Source organism: Nestor notabilis, unplaced genomic scaffold (assembly GCF_000696875.1).
Source record: "Nestor notabilis isolate BGI_N333 unplaced genomic scaffold, ASM69687v1 scaffold27091, whole genome shotgun sequence".
In the NCBI taxonomy this organism is placed as follows: Eukaryota; Metazoa; Chordata; class Aves; order Psittaciformes; family Psittacidae; genus Nestor; species Nestor notabilis.
This window is the reverse complement of record NW_009916450.1, coordinates 1-21,061: the sequence shown is the minus strand read 5'-3', so window position 1 is coordinate 21,061 and position 21,061 is coordinate 1. Positions and strand designations below refer to the sequence as shown.

At 42.4% G+C, this 21,061-nt stretch overlaps 1 protein-coding gene across 1 annotated transcript; it reads right to left on the bottom strand.

Annotated features, from left to right (window-relative positions):
* Positions 1-1,196: 1,196 nt before the first annotated feature.
* TMEM189 (transmembrane protein 189) lies at positions 1,197-18,052 on the bottom strand. The gene is made up of 5 exons (XM_010024595.1): positions 17,824-18,052; positions 6,791-6,882; positions 5,127-5,271; positions 4,286-4,498; positions 1,197-2,355 (listed from the first exon to the last, which is right to left on the bottom strand). The coding sequence occupies exons 1-5, from the start codon at positions 18,050-18,052 to the stop codon at positions 2,234-2,236; spliced, it is 801 nt and encodes a 266-aa protein (XP_010022897.1). The 3' UTR covers positions 1,197-2,233.
* Positions 18,053-21,061: the final 3,009 nt, after the last annotated feature.

Genomic DNA, 21,061 nt, shown 5'->3' with positions numbered 1-21,061 from the left:
ACACTGGGAGGGGAGGGGAGCAAGGAGAACCATTCTTTGCTCTGGACAGTGTAGTTTGCATTCTCACCAGCATTGTCACACAAAGAATTATAAAGTAAGCTACAGCCACAAAGAGCACATATTAACAGATCTTACTGCACTGATTCATAGTAATGACTGCCACACTGACTTCCACAGTAGTGGAAGTTACCTTTCTTCCCACCCACATTTATATTCATATCAATTCTTTAATATAACACTAAACTCTCAGTGCCTGGAAATAAAACAAGTAGAGATCAAACTGCTAGGAACAACTGTGCACAGAATCACCCCTCTTCAATGCCCAGATTTGGAAGCAGCAGGTAATAATTAACAGGATTGAGGGAGTATTCCTCCCTCTTCCTCCATTTTCAACTAAATGCATTTTGAGACTCCTATAGACACTTTTGTGGAAGTATTCTTTACTGTCAAAGCTACATGGAGACAACTTCCAGGTTGTCATAGACAGGTTTCATGTAATGGTACAAAAAGTTCTTCAAGGGGCTTGGAACTAGATGATCTTTAAGGTCCCTTCCAATGCAAACCATTCTAAGGGCCTGAAACATCTAAGCACGTTAAATATTTTGTAACCAAGGTACCAACTGTGGTTTTAGTCTGCAGAACCCAGCTCAGACATCTGTGTCCAGCAGTTTCCAGTGAAGGAGAGTTACCAAGTTCCAACCCTTTCAGAAGTTGTGGTCTGTCAAGATCAAGGTTAGTCTAAACCTATGACTCAAAACCACCTTACCATGTTCTTCAGGAACAGTTTGTATTCAACACAGTTTACAACTAGGGAAGGCAAAACAGTCTTAGATTTGACTATCTGTAAGCTTTCATTTAGGAAAGAATTAAACAAGATCCAAATCACTTTAACATGATAAAGTGCCTATTGGATGTTCTCTGGGGAACTTTGCCCTCCCCAGTCCAGCAGTTACTCTTAGCATCCAAAGCAGAATTAATTGCACTTCTTGAAAGGTGTTGAAGTCTGGCATAATAGCATCAAGCTCTTAGAAAGTTGATGAACAATTGATTACCAAACCTAAAGAGGATGTAACAGGCTGCAAAGTGCTTCAGGTGGCTTGAATAGCATGAAGCATTTTGCAACCAATGATTGAGGTCTTAGAGTAAGCACTGACAATGCATGAATGAAGAACAGCAACAAGACTTAACAAACATGATTAGTATTATCCAACTGCTTTGTTATAAATATATTATATACATTCAAACATCACATTAAAATATTATTCCATTACACCAGAAGAGATTAAGGCTTTATATTATTTACAGAAACAAGCAAGCACCTTAAAAAAAAAAAAAAAGAACAAAACACCGGTCATTGACAATTTCCCTTCTAACATTACGATTTGATACCTTGAGCTCTTGAATACAGCTATTTGCAATGTGCCCAATACTAGAACTATTTTAAACATTTATTGTCAGGGTAGGGAACACTTAATAGAAGACTCATCAGCGAGCACTCCGCATGAAGAACCGCGAGCATGTGTCGTACTGGGTGCCCTCCCTCTTCTCAGAGGCTTGGTAAATTGAAGGCTTACGCAGAAACAGCTTGCTCAATTCCACGTAGAGAGTAGAACAACTTCATTTTAAAGGGAAACTGAAGACACTTGAGGATTCGTGGCCCACTGGTGGAGCAAGATTCTCAAAGTCTGTCCCACATTAGATCAATTCAATTCAATGTAATAGAGCTGTAGGTTCATTGATCACTAAGTGCATCGAACAGTGATTACTTTATAGGCTTCCATTATTCTGACTCACTGTTTTCATGCAGTGTATTTGGACTCAGACACAAAGTGACACACTGTTGTCACCATTCTCCCTATAGGTCTTAGGTAACAAGCTCTTTTTGAAGTGTTAAATAATGTTGATACAACACATGTTTACTACGCCACCATGTACCAATGGAGTGACTTGTCCTGCCTTCTGGCTTGCCCGGTAGCCTTTTGAGACACAGTGATGAAGTACTAAGATGTAAGCAGACATGGCCAAACGGAAAGGTGCTCAGTAAGAGTAATCATCTTCATTTCAAGTATTGTTTTAAGAATTAGTTCATTTCATTGCAGTCTGTTAGCACTTTTTAGTTTGTGCTTTAGAGTCTGTTATTTCTTTGCAGGTCTTGAATTTGGCTGATGGCTTTGTATTTAAAAAAACAAACAAACATTGGCAACAAATTAAGGATTGCAGAAGGCTGGCAAAGTTATTTAATTTTCTGAGCCCATTTCATGTCATCGGCTCTTGGCTTCTCCCCGGTAACTGCTTGGATAATGTTCTCCAAACACCTCCAGAATCTTATCTTCTCTAATGGATAGTTCAGCCAACCTAAATGATGGCAAAGGAAAAAGAGGATTAGTTTGTCATAGCATCCGAAGTTCAATGTCTTGCAATGTTTATTTAATAACATTCTTTAAATTAAACAAGGTAAATGTAAGGGGAGAGGACTACTCTATGGTCATTGCAAACCTATCAGAAAAGGAACCATCAAGTTGAATGAAGCAAGAGATTTTCCTACAACCAGGAAGAGATGGATGTACACACTTAGAGAACTGTTCTGTAAGCATGTGTTATACTTTACTCCATGTACATTTCTGTTAGCACAATGGAAACAGTGAGCAAGCAAAAGTTCATGTCAGAGGAAAGAGCTGAAATGCAGGACAGCACAAGCAAGACAGGAACACAGGAAAGCTGCCGCAGAGCCAGCTCTGTCAGCAGCAGGAAAAGAACTGTTCTTGCTGGCAAGGTCTTAGGCTATGTGTATAGCTATTATGGGACAGAAATAATAAAGGCAGAACATTCAGGACATTCACTGCTGAAGAATATCATATCTCTAGAGAGCCAGATCATTCCTAATCAGACACAGCTACAGCTCTAACAATCTACCAAAACAGGCATTGTTTTCAGCCACCTTCTGTAGTTGGACTTAACCTTTCCCACCTCACCTGTGATCCTGCACCTCTAACTTGCCATGTACCGATGCCCTTTATGAAGTCAGCTCATTCAATTCTCACTAAACCCAGCCATTAACCCTCAAAGAATGGATAACTCCTTCCTGGTGTCTAAAAACAGCAGTCAGCCCAAAAGCTTTAACATTGGGAATGCCAGAAAGCTCTGTTATCTGACCCCATCCCTGGCAATGATACAGTGCGGACCTTTATGTACACAGGTCAGCTCTGCCACCAAGTATACTGTTAGGACTTGGCTATTTACTCAAGTCAAGTCACTAACAAGTGCCTTACAATAACCAGTCAGTAAAGGCCCCTTTACATAGTGCATCGATTGCATATTTCTGTTGTTCTCCTCATTTCTACCCTAGAAGAAAGTGAATTAGGGCTGCAGAAACATTTCACTCCACTGGAAAATCCAAACGTACAATCTGCATGCTGTGTTACGTCAGACTAGCATGGTATGAACACTTACAGAAAGCATGGAGTGAACAGAAGCACATGCTTTTTGTTTTTTAAATGAGGGAAAAAAAGCAACTAGCCAAGACTGCTGATAAAGGTCAGGCTTAAACTTTCAGGACTGAAAAATGCTCTTAATGGGGCAAGATTTTTGCCATCTGTCAAGTCATGCTTCATAATTGTACCATCTTTTTACATGACATTCTGGTCATGAGAATTATGTTTGTTTCCTAGCAGAGATTTCAAAACCAACAGAAACTTTAACTGTGTGTTAAAGCCAGTGACAGAAGAACCCTAGTGGTTTATTTCCAGCTCTTCGATTAACTTGATAACTTACTCAGGATTGTGCAACACTGGTGACCAAGTCTACCTCTCCATACAATGGGCATAGAACTAAATATAGATATAAGAGGAACCTAAAGGCAGTTTTCTGCAAGCCAGTGCACTCCTCTGCCCCAAATCAGAATGAATGAGTGCTGGAAATCCAAAAGCCTTACTTTGGAAACGAGCATTCAAGGTAAGTTGCACTTGCAGATGATGAACAATTTTGAAGGAAGAGCAGCTTTAAGACTTCAATGAACAAAATCTATTACTAGGATGAGATTACCAGGATACCATGCAATTGGATTTCAGTACCATTAACTACCCTGTCAGGCTGAAAGTTACCTTTTAGTCAATCACAAATCTTCCCCCCACATTTTTATGCAACAAAAACCCTATAGTTTTGCTAAGAGCACACTTAACCATGTCATTTTGTAGGTATTTAATAGGCTGTCACTAAATTACATGTTGCCAGGTAAATTGCACTAGCCTACTAAAGAGAGGGTGCAGTATGAACCAGGTGGCAGTACCAGTTGTAATGCAGAAGTACGTTTCGTGTGGAGACACATGATGGATCCTGTGATGCTTCCGTGGCAGGATAATATGCCAGTCCTGTAGAAATATGACCCAACGTGGAAGACCAAAGTACGTGTGAGACCACTTGTGAATCTGGTTCGTCATGGTTATGAAGATGATGAGTGCAAAGACATAACACTCCCAAGGACATGTTTCATACAATGCCTCTGCAAAACAAAGATGTGTATCTTTACCATTTATGAAAAGGTGAATTTCTACCAGGAATGTGCTATCTTGCCCAGAGATGCCTGGTGCTGCAGGGACTAACAAAGGCCTCAGCAAAGCTGCTTTGGCAGAAGTATCATGAGAGCCAGTGAGCCATAAGCAATTCCAGAATGTCACAAGACTGGCTGGTAAGCACCAGTGTCTGACAACATACCATAAACAAGAAGTTAAACTCCGAGTTTACCACCTATAAAATGAAATTAATTCTTTATTTCTCCCAGTTCTCGTTTGCAAGTATTGCTACAGAGAGAGGAAGCATTTTTATGCATTTCAGAACAATGAATTCCTCTATAAACAGTTTGATCCCTCTGATAAAAATAATATTTACTGTAACTTCTAATGCTTCCTTGCAAGACTTCAGCCACAGACTGTCTGTTGAGCCAGAGAATCTACTTGCTCCACCTTCAAGGAAAAAGAAGGTTTCCTTCTCTCCTCCCAGAAGCATCATTCTTCCAGCAGCTGTTACTTGTCATTTTGCACTCATTGATTTCTCCAACTTCACACAGATTAATGCTCGTTTAAATATCAACACAAACACTAAATGCACATAGGTAAGAAGTAACAGCTTACCTGGGGAAAAAGAAACGAATTTGTACGCCATGTTTGCCAACGGGACTAGTGTCATAAAGCAGTTGTCTCCATTGGTCTCTATAAAATCATGTCTGGTAATTGCTGTGGGGTCAATATGATGTTCTCTAAAGGGTCTGATGAAAGCCTGAAAAACCAAATTGATAAACATGAAACCATGGCTCAGTAACGACCTTGGGAAGAAAACTATTAAAACCTCCCCAACCTCACACACATTCACATCTGATGACAGTTTGAGTTCACAGAACAGAGCATGTAAGCAGAATTCAAACTTTTGTGATGACAACACTTCAGGTAATTTGATTTACATTTGCAAAGGAATTCAGTTCCCAGACCCAAATCCAGCTTTTCATTGCTTTTCAGTTTTATTCTTCTTAGTTTTCACTTAAGACCTTTAGTCTCTAGACCTCAAACCCAAAGCGTTAGCACCCTAATTTCACAAACAAAATAAGCCCGTAGCATTCACAAATGTAAGTCACTTGCTGAGCAGCATAAACCCATAAAACACTGAACGAAAATAAATTCAGCCTTACAATTTATATGGGCTGAGACAACAACATTAACAGACTAAAGGCAAGTCAGATGACTAGAAAAGCCAACACGAGTCAAACAGACTACATAAAACCCTCCTCTAGAAGCAGAGCATGCATCTGAACACGCAGTCCCAGAGATGACAGAGCAAATGTGTCAGTAGGACTGGGACAGGAAAACAAGTACACTTATTTGCCTTTAACACACACATCATGTACAGTCTATGCAAAGGTGAACTCTTGTTTACTGAGTGCATAGTCTCCTGCAGTCTTTATTTTGTCTTTGAACTATGGTCCAGAGATAGAGACCCAAGGACTACTAAGTCTATTAAAGGTGAACAAGAATAAGCATAAAACCTAACAGTCTTAATTCCACTGTTCTAGTTCATGTATTTCTTGATAATTACAAGGAATATCCCATATACTTTTAATTAGATCCTTCTAATATCGCACTGTGAGGAGTAATTAATGGTAGCTCTGAAGAAGTTTATTTTTAAGAAAGATTATTGCTTACTCCAGGAGTCAGTGCACCCTCCACTAAGCACCTGGCATTTGTAGCTGCAGAGGTATAATACACCTCAAATCTAAACCTTCAGTCATCACCTTTCCAATGCTTCCTTTACAATAGGGGCCAGTAGCACAGAAACTGGAAAGATTTCTTACTGGAGTGACTTCCTGTTTTACAACACAGCTTTGAGAGGGTTTAGCTACAGGAAGTACCCTCCGTTTCTCCGTGTTTATCAGCCTTTTAGAAGATCTAGACTAGTCTAGCCAGGTTTCTATACTCACTGTATCACAGGCCATTCCCGCAGTACTTTGGGAAGGTCTGTGAACACTGGTATTGCAAAACTGTATGCAAACCTTAAACAACGTGATAAAGTGGGGCAGTGTCACCTTGCACATGTCACCTAGGCCAAGCGTAAACATGGCACTTCACCAGCAATACACCATGCCATTCAGTGGAGGAGGGTTCTGGAGGTGGGAGAGCTGGTTACATTGGCGAGACTTCAAGAAAGATATAGCTTACACACACTGTCCAACGCAGCTGGGAACACTGGAAGTGTTTCAGAAAAGTATTTCATAACTTTTCCAAGCATGAGGATAAGAATCTCAAACCTTTCCAACTATGGGTAGCTCCACAGATCCCCACGTATCTGCTCCCCAGTGAAATAATCCTGATAGAAAGTCAGCCGTAATAACTCCTGCAACTTGAACAAGGAGAGAGAGGGTTAGATGGACACAGCAGTTTTACGGACAAACTCGCATGTGATGTTTGTTTTATAAACTTACTTATTTAACTCTAACTTAGATATTTACCACCACAGGAAATCTACTCAATCTGACTAAACATAAGGTCAGACCAACTGGGAAAAGAGAAGGTCAACAAGACACCATTTGGACAGTTACCATGTTCATTAAATCTATAGCAAGATCTCGTGTTTAGCCTATCTTCTACAGAAGAGCTTGACAAATCTTTACAATTGCTGGTATGGAAAATACTAGTAACATAGAACTGAATCATTTAGGTCTGCCTACCCTCTTCTTCAGCAGTGCTTAACAGATTACCAGACTATTAAATAGCTGTTAAAGCTGTCCCAATGGATAATACTATCTGCAGACCCTTCCTTTTCTCCCTTGGTCCCTTCTGTCTGTAAACAAGCAGCACTGCACTCCAGTGGGTACAGATAAGCACTAATGAAGAAGCCACTCCCGGGTACAGGGATACTATTTACAAAACAAGACTGGAACATCAAACAGCTTCAAATCCATGGCACCTGCAATGCTGTAGGCAAGGCCCCAGAAACCACACTAGTGATTCTCTGTAAGGGACAGAGTGCACTTGTAGTATTTGCATACCAAGTCAAATACACCATTAAAGACAGCTTGTTGCAACAAGATTTTTCAAGCTGCCAACCGCAATAACTTTAAAATCATGGTCAAGTAAGGGTGATTTTCAGTTCATGCATGTAAAGCCCTAGTTTTGCCTTCATGTTCTGGCTAATCCCAACATTAAAAGTAAGGACATGAGATGGTATTTGATCAGAAGAGCTGCATATTTTCCAGTTAGTCATAGATGTGTCAGATGGTGTTTAACAGACACCTATCAGTCTTCACCTGCAGAAATCATCTGACTCCCAGGTACCCAGTCCTTTTGGTAATGAAGTCTCCAGCACAGTTTGAGTTATCCTGCTGCACGAGCTCTACTGCCAGGCTCTTTGTGCTTTGAAGGAAGAAAATTCAGAAAGACTGCTAACATAGCTCCCTTGGTTTTAACTGAGAAGCTGGAGGAATGTGGCTGACAGCACAGTGATATGGCTATAGCAACACAGCAATGAGCGAGATACTGCCTCAGGACCTCCGTGCTTGGGGGATTTCGGGCTGCCAGACCCTGCCCTTTAAAAAGAGACATCAAGAGGTACCAGTTCTAGCATCTTGCTCTGAGCAGATCTCATGGTAGATTAGCCAGGTCTGGATGGAGTCCAGATTTGCTGAAGGATGAAGCAGACTAAGACTCAGGATCCTTTCTCACTGCAGTGCCATCCCTTCAGGTAATAAAAACATCAGAAAGATCTTTGTTTGCTTTTCTCCGAGATGGACCATCTGGTGAACAGGAATACCTGGTGATCCTCTGCAGAGCCAGTGCAGGCTCTGACAGGGGAAGGCAGCACACACTTGTTACCTGCAGGTCTGGTTAATGGAATTCAGCAGAAGCACGACCTACATTTCATAATAGCTGCTGCGTACTGTGCAAATCCACCTGGGAACTGGGTGTCTGATCTCAGTGAAAATCCCTCAAAATCACACAAAGTTCATGCCAACTACAGCACGCTGCACTGATCTTGCAGTCCACTGTTAAATGGGTCACAACAACAGAAATACAAAGATTGTGTGCTCAAAACATAGCTTCAAAGCAGCTCGGTTAGCAATTCGCTACTCTCACTTCGTGCTCAGAGTGTAACGCAGTCACTTACTCTTGGCACTGGCAGTTCTCAAAGGAGCCTGCAAGTCCATGCAAACCGGAGGAGTAGTCACAGGGCCAGGTCAGAGTGGCTGGAACATAGCTCTTTAGTTTCCCCTCTGATATTTACCAAATTAGGGTTGCTTGGAGAACTCACCCACTGTAACAGAATCTTTGCTCCCAAAACAGCAGGGAGTTGCAAAATCAGAGGTGATTCAGGACATTTATTTTTTGCCCTGCCTGCTTCACAAATTCTTCTTCTGATGTCCATGAAGCCAGGAGGATTCCTGGCTTTCTGCTCCACTAGCCAGCACTTGTTTCCTCTATGTGTCTGAAGACTTTGTTCAAGCACAACTTCTCATCTATAGCACTGAGGCTTTTTATGATGGGCAGGTACCCCTCTTCCCGATAGGATGATAGGCAAGACAATTCCAACTCACTTGTAAACTAGCCCAAAAGTTAAAATTGCTGGTACACTGGTTCATCTTGCTTTGATGCCAAGGCACCTTGTTACTCCTCCCTCCCTCACAGAAACTTAAAAGCAGTCTGAGATATGTCAGAAAACAAAACCAACAAACATGCATCTTTCCCTGCAAATCACGTAACTTTTATTTACCCTGGTTGTGATCCAGACTGTGTCTAACTTTCCTACTCCAGGAACCTTAGGGCAGCTGCCTTGAGAGTCCAGCTTAATCCAGCTGAATGAAGTTCTTGTAACATCAGCAGGAGTGATAAAGAGCAGGTAATTTTCAAAACATAATAGAGGATGAGGTTGTTCTGTTACTACCGATGCAATGTTCTTCATCTTCAGTGCACAACCATTACCTACAGTGCATGCAGCACAGCATACTTCAGATGTAGACCTCCTCGTGGTTACCTTTTCCTTAGCTGATCCCTCACCTCTGCTGGCCTTCCCCTCACCTTTCATTTCCAAAAAGGGAGAAGAAATAAAAGTAGGATTAGTGTGGCACCTACCACCCCAAAAGGTTTTCTTTTCAAATGACAAATCAATCCCCATTGCTGAAGCCATTATCTAGTTGGCCCAAACTCTTAAATACAAGAGACACTCCATCCTTTATGTATCACTTTATTGTACTGAAGATAACTCCTTTTTAAGCAGTAACCTCTATACACCTTTTTGTTTCAGGGCACACATTTAAGCTACAGTGAGACAGCTTTTAGATCTGCACCTAGCAGCAGAAAGAGCAAACTGCCTTGATTCAGGGGGAAGATATCCAAACAACACTCCACTTTGCAACAACTAAAATACCATTCTTGCTGAGGTAATCACCCTATTAACCCGCATCGCCTCCAGCACACTGCATTATCAGAGCTTGAAATAACAGCAGGAAGATCAACAGAAATAGAGGCAAAATACTGACAGTTCCATAGATATTCTGTGTTACTCCAATGCCAGCTGGTAGAAAGCCAAGAGGAAAGAATGAAGGGTGCCTGAAGCAGTGCATTATACTAAAGCAGTATAGAGAAAACCTAACTACCAGAAATCTTTGTATTCAGCTGTACTGCAGAAGGGCTTGCTCACTATGCAGCAGTTGTGTGTGACAAGTTGCAATAAAAGAGAAAGGACTAAACCAAAGGTGATATATATATATACACATAACTAACATCATAACACTTTATTTGCATCCTGTCTCTGGACTCTGAAAGTACAGACAGCAATGAATTGAACTCAATATTCTCATATACCCAGCACTGTCTTTAGTTAAAATGGGAAAACCAAGGCAGAGGTGTCCAGCTACTTCTCTAAGGTGGGGTAAGATCTCGATGCTCTCTCATCAAGGTTGGGAGGGTGATATAATTCGTGTTCAAGGCTGTCAGTCTTAAGAGTTTATTACAGAGTCAGAAAAAGCAGGATATTCACAGTATAGAAATCTATGAACTGCAAACCATGGATTCACACACTCACGAGAAGCAAAATCAGTACAGCATTAGAGAAACACAGCTCTGTGCACTTTACTTTTACTCCAGCCTGCTGAGCGATGGGATGGAGAATCAACACATCCACGGGTTATAGCTGAAGAGGAGGTGAGCACTCAGAAGGCACTGGAGAAGGGGACGAAGGCACTGCAGTTCAGAAATGAGCTGCAGAACTTGCTCAAAACACCAGGCTTTGTTTTGAAAGTAGACTGCTGAATGAGGAGAGAAGAAAGGCCTTGAAGACAGGGAGACCAAAGGTGTACAAATGAACTTCAACGAGCAGTAGATGTTTTAGAGTGAACACACGACTGAGACACACCTTTACTAGAATGGCTGTTCTCTTCCAGCCACTTGTGACCCTCTGAACGGGTGAGCCTGCAGGGACAGCATCACCCTTGGGACACCACAGAGGAAGTGGGTGCCTCTGGTCTGAGTCAGGGGACATGCCAGAGCATGACTGTGGCACTCATACACCCAAGTCACCTGCCAGGCCATGGTCAGACAGCTGGAAGTGACACCAGCCTAAACATACAGTCAGCAAAGATGGCTTTGTTTCCACTTGTGTTCTGTTCAGAGACAGGTAACACGAAGGGGTTTGTGTCACAGAGAAGCCCCCACTCCTCCTCTTTCTCACTTAAGTACCAAAATGGGATTACAACCTGCAGCCGCAACAAAGGGCTTCTCTCATGAAGAAGTCACATACCGCTTCCTGCAACACGGCTGCTCCCCGGCGCGAGCAGAAGGAAGCCACAAAGTGGGACATTTGAACACCTCATGCCTCCAGATATAGAACTATTTTGCATGTTTTGCAGCAAAAAGTTGTACTTCACCAAAATTTTACAGAGCCAAGTGTAAGCCTGGCTTTGCATAGATATAATTCTCAAGTTGGAGCCCAGAAGCCTTGCAGTAGAGCATATGAAGTTTCATATTTACTGTAAGGACTCAGTTAAGAGTCTCTGGAGACAGGAAAAAGAAAACAGCATAAGATGTTATTTAATAACTTGACGCTATTGTGCAACATAGTTGAGAAGTACAGTCAACTTTAATCAGTGACTGTACAAACTAGTTGAACATTACAGCACTAAAGACCTCAAGGAGTGGCTAATTCCACAATAGAAAGATTTGTTTTCTAAACAAAATCAATACACTAAAGCAACATTTGTTTGCTACTTATATGCTTATAAAAAAAGAAATGCCTTAGTCATCTGCATTCCATATTTAGTGGCTTTCAGTACAGAAAAAGCAGGGGTTTGATATTATGGCAAGTTATGAGGCAAAGAAAATCCCATTTCAAGAAGTATAAAGTGTAGCAGCTTAAAAGCAAAAAAAAAAAAAAAAAATTAGAGTTAATCACTTTGGCTATTTAAAGCTGAGAAACTCCCAGTCAAAACTGGACCTAACAGCACAAGTAAGCAGGGATCACAGCTGAACTATGAAATAAAAGGGCCTGGATATATCATTATATGCAGTAATTAGATTATAATTGGGGGTTCAAATAAGCCATGTCTATAATATATACACTTCAGAGATGGGAAAGGTCTATCCTGAGTTGCACATGCTCATTTTGCAAGATTGGCACACTACTGATACAGCAGACATCCCTTCTCCTTGCACTGTATGCTCCAGTTACTCCCTGCTATGGGAAAGCCGTACAATCCACTGCTGAGAACCAGGCACACCTCTTGCCTCACCTCTAACTGCAGCAAGACCCAAACACCAACCTCAGGGCAGAAACCACTCAGCTTCCAACACTGCCAGAAGCTACCAGGAAAAGGACATCCCCAAGGAATCAGGGTACCAGGTCCCCGGGAGTCAAACACCAGCAGATCATAAAGCAAATATTCATCTACCAAAAGCATGACCTGGCTAAGAACCTGATAAACTTAATGATAGGAACCACCACATTTTATGTTCATGTCTTTAATCATAGCCTGTTAGTCCAAAGCAAGCTATTCCTGCTATTTCTCCAGCTGATGGAGTGCTGGTCAAGCACCCAGCATGTTTAAACAGCCAAATCCTGACAACTTTACCTAGGCCTCAGGTTCTTACACTGAAAGTACCGTTGTGTGTACTTCTAAATGCATTACTAGAAAAAACAATTAATCACTTTCTTCTGGGATCACTTAAGAGAACAGAGAACAATGGTTACGGAATGAAACCCAGGACCAAGTTTACCCTCACTAGAAACTCCCATACTTTCATTAGTATGACTAATCTAATCCTCCAGTTTCACCCACTGCAAACACCCCCAGGAATCCCGCAGGGTGTGCTCAGCTCTTGGGAGCACCAGGAGCTCTGTGCAGGCAGGTTGGCACCCAGAAACCTGAACATTCGCCTGGCACAGGACATAAGCATCCATAATCTCTCACCAAAGAGGATCAGTCTGTCACCACTCACTCTACCCACTCCATCAGGGCAACACTCCAACATGTGTTCATGTTCTGAAGTGTGTGAGGCACTATTCCAAGTAAACCAGGGCCACCAAGACCTATATTAAACCAATGTCCCCTGCAACTTTAAGAGAGCCCCAGAGAGCTCGGCAAGCACACAGAGCTTTCTTTGTCCCAGTCCTGCTGCTGACATAAGGAGCAAAAGTACATCCACTGTGCACGCAAGGGGAAAAGCACAGATGGAGCCATGTCACCAGCTTCCCTCTGCTCCCAGGAATAAACCATCTCCAGCAGGGAGAAGGGCTCATCTCTCCACCATCAAGGCATGGCCTCCATCCACCCTGCCCCAAAACACTGCTGGCACACTGGAGAAGATCATCCCCTAATCCAGGTTACATGAAGAACACACTAGTGTCAACATCACCTGCCTGGGTGCAAACAGTGTACTCTGTAATCCCACTGTCAAGACCAACAGCCTCCAGGATCTATTGGTGCCAGAAAGGCCTAGAGCCCAAGTTAACACACAGAGCCACTATAGAATCAGTCAACAGAAGATGATGGTTGGATGGGGCTTTGAGCAACCTGCTCTAGTGGAAGGTGTCCCTGCCCATGGCAGGGGGTTGGAACTGGATGAGCTTTAAGGTGCCTCCAAACCCAAACCAGTCTGTGACTCTATAACATTACATTAATTGTGTCAGTGCAATGCAACTGTTATTTGTGAAATGCAAGAGGGACTCAAAGCTTTGCCTGTTTAATCACAATGTATGGAGTGGCTTCAAGAGATGATACAGTTTAGGTTGGAAAACACAAAGTTACCAACAGCTACAAATTAAACAGTGATTTTCCTCTGGTAATGGAGGTTTCACCAGTGTCATTTCAAGGGCCTTTTAAACCAAAGTTTCAAGTGGAAACTCATTTTAATGCACAAATCCAAAGCAAAGTGACACCGCTCAGTTGTGTCTCTCGCAGCAAGGCAGCAGGACTTTGATGCAGGGGCACAGCAGTGCACTTCATAAAGCACTGATGGTCTCTAGAGCGTGTTTACTCCAACATGTGCCAGAGCTTTCATACGTACTACACACTCATCACTTGGCTCTGCAATGCAGCTAACCAAGTGCAGCTCTGCAGAGCTGCTCAGGCTTGAAACAAAAAGGTTCTGGGCTTTGATCAGAACAAGTTTCTATTTTAAGAGTGAACTAAGTGATTTCTTTCTGCATGCTCTGGCTAACCCACAGCATCTGCTAAACGAAATCTGTACCTCGGGTTTAGGAAAAACTAGTTTCCTATCTTTCAAGTGATGATTAATTCTATCTTGTGTTGTGTCATAAGATATTTCTAAAGAGATTTGCCCTACTTGGGGCAGTTCTTAGGAATATAAACAAGTTACAACACAAACTTAATGGATTTTCTTTTTCAGACTGCAATAAACAGGATCCGTTAAGAACAAACGTGGCTGCAGATATGTCAGATGCCAGAAACTAGTCAACCAACTTGGAAAAATGCTTTAAAACCTGTAAAAAGACATGAGGAAGGAGGGAAAAAATGAAAACCAGAATCCGTGGTGTGACTTGCCAAACTTTTTATCTAGATGCTATTAATATCCTACATATATATATACACATACACACACAACCCCTCATGTATATTGAATAACATGCTGGACACTACAAAGTCACCTGAGGGTGTAGGGGATTTCAAACCTAATCTCACATGTTCTGGCAAGGCTTTTCTGCTTATCACAGAAGCAACACCTTGGCCAGCCTTGTCCCCAGCACTACTGAGCTGCTCTTCCAGGGGCAGGAGCTGCTCTGGGTCTGCAGCACTGCCAGGATGGTGTCCTGCTGCAGTGGCACTGTTTGGGTATTAACCCTCCATCACACCAGCTTTCTGAACCAAGGCTGCCCTGGAGTTCACCGTGTGCAAATAAGGAACCACATTTAAATCTACATCATTATCAGCTTGCATAAAAGGGAGAATTTTCATTGCATCTGAGCAGCAGAAGAAACTCAAACAGGGCATGACTGGGTTTAACACAAGCAACAAAATAAATCCACTCTTTGCCCACTCTCTTTTCTCTTTGACAGCAAGGAGAGGAAGGGAATTGTCTTCCAGAGATAAGAACAGACTCACACGCCTCTTCCTTTCCAGCAAGATCATCTTTAGTCAGCACAAAACGACCCAGCTCAAAAGCTGTTCTAAACCAACGCCATAAAGTTCCCTCCTCGCCGCGCCAGTGCCCGTAGGTGATTCAGCACAGCAAATGACAGCGTGCCACGCTGAGTTCACCTCTCAGCAGCCTGCCTGCTCACATCACACAAGGAAGTAAGTGCTTTCAGACTGCCAGTAAAAGGAGGATTGGATCTTTTTTGTCCTGGATTTTATAGATATTTACAGTATTACCCATGTTACAACTATGCTTGCCTTTAAAGGCATGAAAAAAAGAAGATATAACACAGCCTTTAATTATAGACACAGGATTTACATCAGGTGAAGTGATGCAGAAAGTTCTAACTACTCCCTGTTTCTTAAAACAAAGCATATATTTACATAAGAGTACACAGGGAGTCCCAGCCACACATCGTAATGAACAGGTCTGTGCAGATTAGACTCAGCCCACTGGATCACCAATCACTTTCGGATTCCAACACACCTAATCTAGAGCTGTGTCTTTATTAGCAGAATGTTTAATTTGCCATCTCAACTCAAAAGTCAACATTCCAATCTAAGCTTCATGAAAGCTCTCAATGGGAACACATCTGACCATGTCTGTAACTCAATGCTTCTTATCTCACCCACTCTGCTGCATTGTGGTATATAGGAATCAAGGCATTTATGGAAATAAGTTTCACAAAACTTAATTCATGTGGATAATTAGGTTTTATTACAGACATAATTCACGCTTTACCTGGAGAAATGATGAATTGAAGACAGCAAAACAAGACAGCACAAAGCACTTAATTTTATTGAACTCATTTTTGTACATGCTATCAGTTATTTCCACACTACTTTATTTACACAGAATCCAGATTCTGCTCTTTTAATCATTCACTACTACTTAAATAATATTATCAGTGAATTGGCTGCTTTATCAGTTAAACTGGTAACCAGGATATCAAAGAACTCAAGCTTTTATCAATATTAACACCGAGATGAAAGCCAGTTGCACAGATTGCACTGCAGGTTAAGCATCAATACTGATTCTTTTGTCTACACCTGACATCATTATGGAGCAGTTCTCATGCCTCATTCTTCTCCATTCCTCCCAACACCTCCACCTCATCAGCTGAGAGCAGGCGAGATGAAGCTAGGCCAAGTGAGCTGGTGTGATTTGTAGTGGGGGACACTGCTCCCCCTCAGCCCCAACACAAAGCCAGTAATCTTTAACCAGGCATCAGGAACTACCACTTCCCAGCTTTGGCAAAAATTCATGGCATCTATCATGTAGCTCTTTGAAGCTGCTGTTGTGTTTTGTTGGTGGTTGGTTGTTTTTTATATACAGCTGTGACCATGAACAAGTACCATTCTCTTCTAAAACATACAACAATTCACACAGTTTATAGAAAAGTTACTCTTACTATAAAGCAAGGAAGCTGAACACCTGTAGGTAGCTGACATGGTGACCTGGTGAATGACACCATTTGTTCTCCTTTCAGTTACAGGCAATTAATATTAAAACATCTAAACATTTATACACACACCCAACAAGTTGCTAATACTGCATTCAATATGCATCACAAGTACAGTAGAAGACTGGTGAAATGCTTAGTTACTAACCAGTTACGAGAGGATGCACTGCAGAGCTGCCTCTTCCGATTCCTAAATTTAATCCTCTTTCCTTTTCCCACATCACCTCCCATACACACACAACCACCAGGAACATTTGCTGCCCAGATAATGCCAACAGACTGAGACAGCCAAGATGCCCACCTGCTGCAGCTCAGCCCACTCCACTACCCTCTCTTCTGCCTGCTCCCAAGAAAGCTTCTGTGCCACAGCATTTCAAAACTCTCCCAGTAACACAGTGCTTGTGTAAACACTGACACTTTTGGCTCCAAGTGTTAAGCAACATTCAAGTTGTACGTAGGTTTAGGCTTTGAATGATGTAACAAATGTTGTGGAGTCCCTTTTCACACCCAGGTTATTCCAAGAGAAGATTTTCCTTCAGCTAATTCCATACAATTCCTCATTCTACCAGTAAAGGTGTACAGCATCAAGGTAGAATTCTTTACCAGGTCTTCTTCACTGAAAAGGTGAAATCACCAACTCACACTACACCAACACCAGCTACCTCTGTACTGCCAAAATCCAGCCGACTTAAATACCTCTACATATCTAAGGCAGAGATACAATACTGCACTTGCTTGCCTACACTCCCAATCAAATAGAGTAATAAGAGACCAACAGTCACATTTACTGCCACAAAAAGGCTGCATTCAGGATAAAGGCCAAACTTCATGTTTCAATGTGAAATCTCAATTCTTGGCATCCAGAAATCAATTGGGCTTTTGCTTTCTGGACAGTTCTTGTAAATGTCTTTGTTGATCAGTGTATTTTGTTTCCAGCTATGACAGTCTTGACAGCTTTTCCCCTCTCGATAGTCCTTACACTTGCAGTGACTACATAAGAACACCACACTTCAGTAGCTAGGCTAAGAACTTCACCTTTGAGATAGAAGAAGCCACTGAAAAAGAGAAAACACTAGAAATTTTTGCAGATGGTCTCCGTTTCAGAGGCACTACAACTGCACACACAGGAACGTCCCTGTCCCTTTCAACAGCAAGTCAAGCCTAAAAGACCACACACTTGTTTCCAGCATTACAACAGTCCTGCCTTGTTCACAGCAGCAAACGGCTCCTACTTACATATCCCAACAATCACTGAGGGTGTGTGTTCCAGTCGCAAGTAGAAGAGAAGATTGTAAAAATTGAAGCAGATGAGAGAGAAGCACAAGATGACCGAGATCCATTCCTGCAGTCTCTTTCCTGTTGGGAAAAAAAAAAGAAAAAAAAGGCATGTTTTAACTTTATCTGAGAGGACATTTTGAAGTCTGCAATAATACGGACATTCCACTGCCTGGATGACTGACTCCATTTGTCTGACAGGGAACTGAAACAGGAACTTACTTATCCATGGGAGGTGTGCATATTTTGTTAAATGACATTCCTCTTCCTCAAGCCACTACTAACCCCTTCCCTCTGCCCTTGCCCAAAGAGCAGGGACAAATCAGACATCATCTGACATTGTCCTAGTTTCCTTCCCCCTGCGGTTGCTGGCATAATGCTCCTCCGCATCGCATCCTTTTTCAAATCTCCATTCCATTCAATATTCAGTGTTGCTGGGATGGCTGAATATGGGAACAAATTTCTGGCTTCAGATGCCCTCTAGTTAAGTCACCTTATGATCTGAAATATTTAGAATCTCACAGCTTGTAAATAAAGCATCAGGAAAAAACAGGAAAAAGCATCATCCTGTATTTTGCCGGCCGTAGAACTGCTTTCCTAACATTTCAGGTACACTTTTGAAGCTTGCTTGCTTATATATATACACATCTATATATATACTTAAGCCTTGTCTTTGCCTTCCTGCTCCCAGGCAGAAGGCTATGACCTGTCAACCATTCCGAGATGAGAAGAGACAGAATAAGCAAAGAGCAAGATCCAGCACGAATTCTCTCTTGTACCTTGCTGTAGTACTACATACCTCTACAATCCCCTCATTTCTTGCCTATAAAAAGAGACATATCAGAGTATGGTAATACTTTGAATATTCAGATTAGCAGCAGAAAGCTTCTGCCTGTCAATCACTGCTAGATCCTCACAAGACACTGATGCCGAGAGCAAGAGAACACTCAGTGCAAGACCCACATGGATTAAGTCATCAGAAACAGATCTTTAATGCCTAAATCCAAGAGCTGAGCTGCCACCTTGGCCCAGCAGGGCCCTGGCTGTAGTTAGCTCTTAATGTGCTCAGGAGCAGAGAGAGCAGTCTTCACCTATTTCAGGGGCCAGACAGCAGAGCTGTCCCTCGCCCAGGGCTTTCCAGAGCAGTTTAATCCCACTGACCATTCCCATTCCCTCTTGCAGCCTTAGACACTTTATTCCACCCCAGTTTGAGGTACAGCAACATGCAGGGAAGCAATCAGTAAGGACTATGTGCAAGGCGCACATCCTCTCACAGGAGCAGAGGCACACTCACATGTCTGGCATGTGTTCAGGACAGGAGCTTCTTTCCTACTACTCCACTGCACTGACCTACTGCCTGATCAAATTTCCCCACCTAAATGCTAAATCAAGTCCCTCTTCTCAACTATCCAATGCAGTGAAAAGGAAGCCAGGAACACTGCAAGAGGATCAGTGTTCTCTTCAATGTGCCTACAATGCAATATTTTAAAGCGATGTGAACAAAGACTTTTACAGGCCATAAGTATATAAACCAACATCCTCTGCAGTAGCAGAGAAGAGAATCTCAAAATTAAATTAAGACACAAGAACAAGCATATTTCAAGACAGCATCAGGTGACAATGTGGGAAACTATAAAGAGGTCCCTGGAGTAATGAAAGTAAGAGTTAATTAATGTTCCCTCCATAAGAAAACCACACCCTGATTAGAGGAGCTAAGTGGGTAGATCCTCATGGAACAATTAGCCGACTGCGGGGAAACACTCCTTTTTAGCGGGTCCCATGAGTTCAGTCTATGCAAACACCTCTGTACTCTGAACACGGGGATCCCAAGGTGACTGTCTGGAGATACCCAAGTCAGAAATGCAGGCCCAGCTCTGGACAGGCTGGGAGGAAAAAAAATCAGCCAAAGGAGCAAGTGGGCACCAACAGCTTGTGTCTGGATCCTAGAATGGTTTGGGTTAGAGGAGACCTTAAAGCTCATCCAGTTCCAACCCCCACCAAAGGCAGGGACACCTAACACTACAGCAGGTTGCTCCAAGCCCCTGTGTCCAACCTGGCCTTGAACACTGCCAGGGATGCACTCAAGTTTAAAAGTATGTCGCACATGAAGGAATAAGGTGTGAAAGCCACCAAGTATATGCTTAAACAAATCATGGAAATACTGCAGAGTCATATTCACTCTGTGCAATTATATGTAATCCCTGTTCTTAAGAATTCACTAGTTCAACATCATGTGCTTCCACCGTAACACATATTCTGACATTGTTTATGTAAGTTATTTATGTAATACCAGAAAAATAGCACATCTAATCTACCAGCACAGCTCACTGCTGATAGGTATTATCACTATACATACGCTGCTCCACAGACTTCCCAGGAACTTACATCTACCTACAGCTGAAGATAAGAGCAGCAAGTTATCTGGGGAGGAGGACATTTTCCTTATGAGCAAGAGCACAGTGTAATTGTAAAGTTAGTGATTGCTTTTGTGTAAAGCACTGGAATTGGTCACCACCTGGATCAGATCTGTGTCTCTAGACCAGCTGACAGACATCACACACCTCCTTCTCTCAGGGCAAGGAAGAGGTGACCAACGCAATGAAATGGGCAGATTTGCCCTGAACAGTCTAGAAAACTGGTAAACTAATGGATGCCTTTGTTTTCTTATCATTACTTGGCTCTGTGCAAGTAAGAACTCCTGCTTTTCCAGTAATGGCCTTGAACGTGCAAGCTAAGACGTTCAGGTGACCTGCTGGAAACCACAAGCTGCTGAAAACTTCCCTTTCCCAGTCCTTCACGAGGGGATGAATGACAGGAATGGCAGGAATACCTGGCATCACTCACAGAGAGCTAAAGACAAACGAGATATTTCATTATAAGGAGTTCGCAGTTATTTCCATGGCATAATCAGAGCTACTGTGGCTTTACAGAGCGCTGACAAACAGCAACCCTCAGGAAGACAAGACCAAATCATAACCTCAAACATCCCCCCGCCCCGTTCTGAGGTTTTTATGTATTACCTAAGATTAGCCACTAAGTATCCTGAAATGAAAGCTTCTGTTGTTACGTTGTGTAGTAAGAGTTAGCACGTCTGCCTTCAGATGGAGAGGTGAAGGCTGCGTGTCTTTAACGGGCAGCGCATTCATTCTGGGCAGGTTCTCGTCAAAAAGCCCCCATCCCAGCAGCGCAGCCCCTTCCC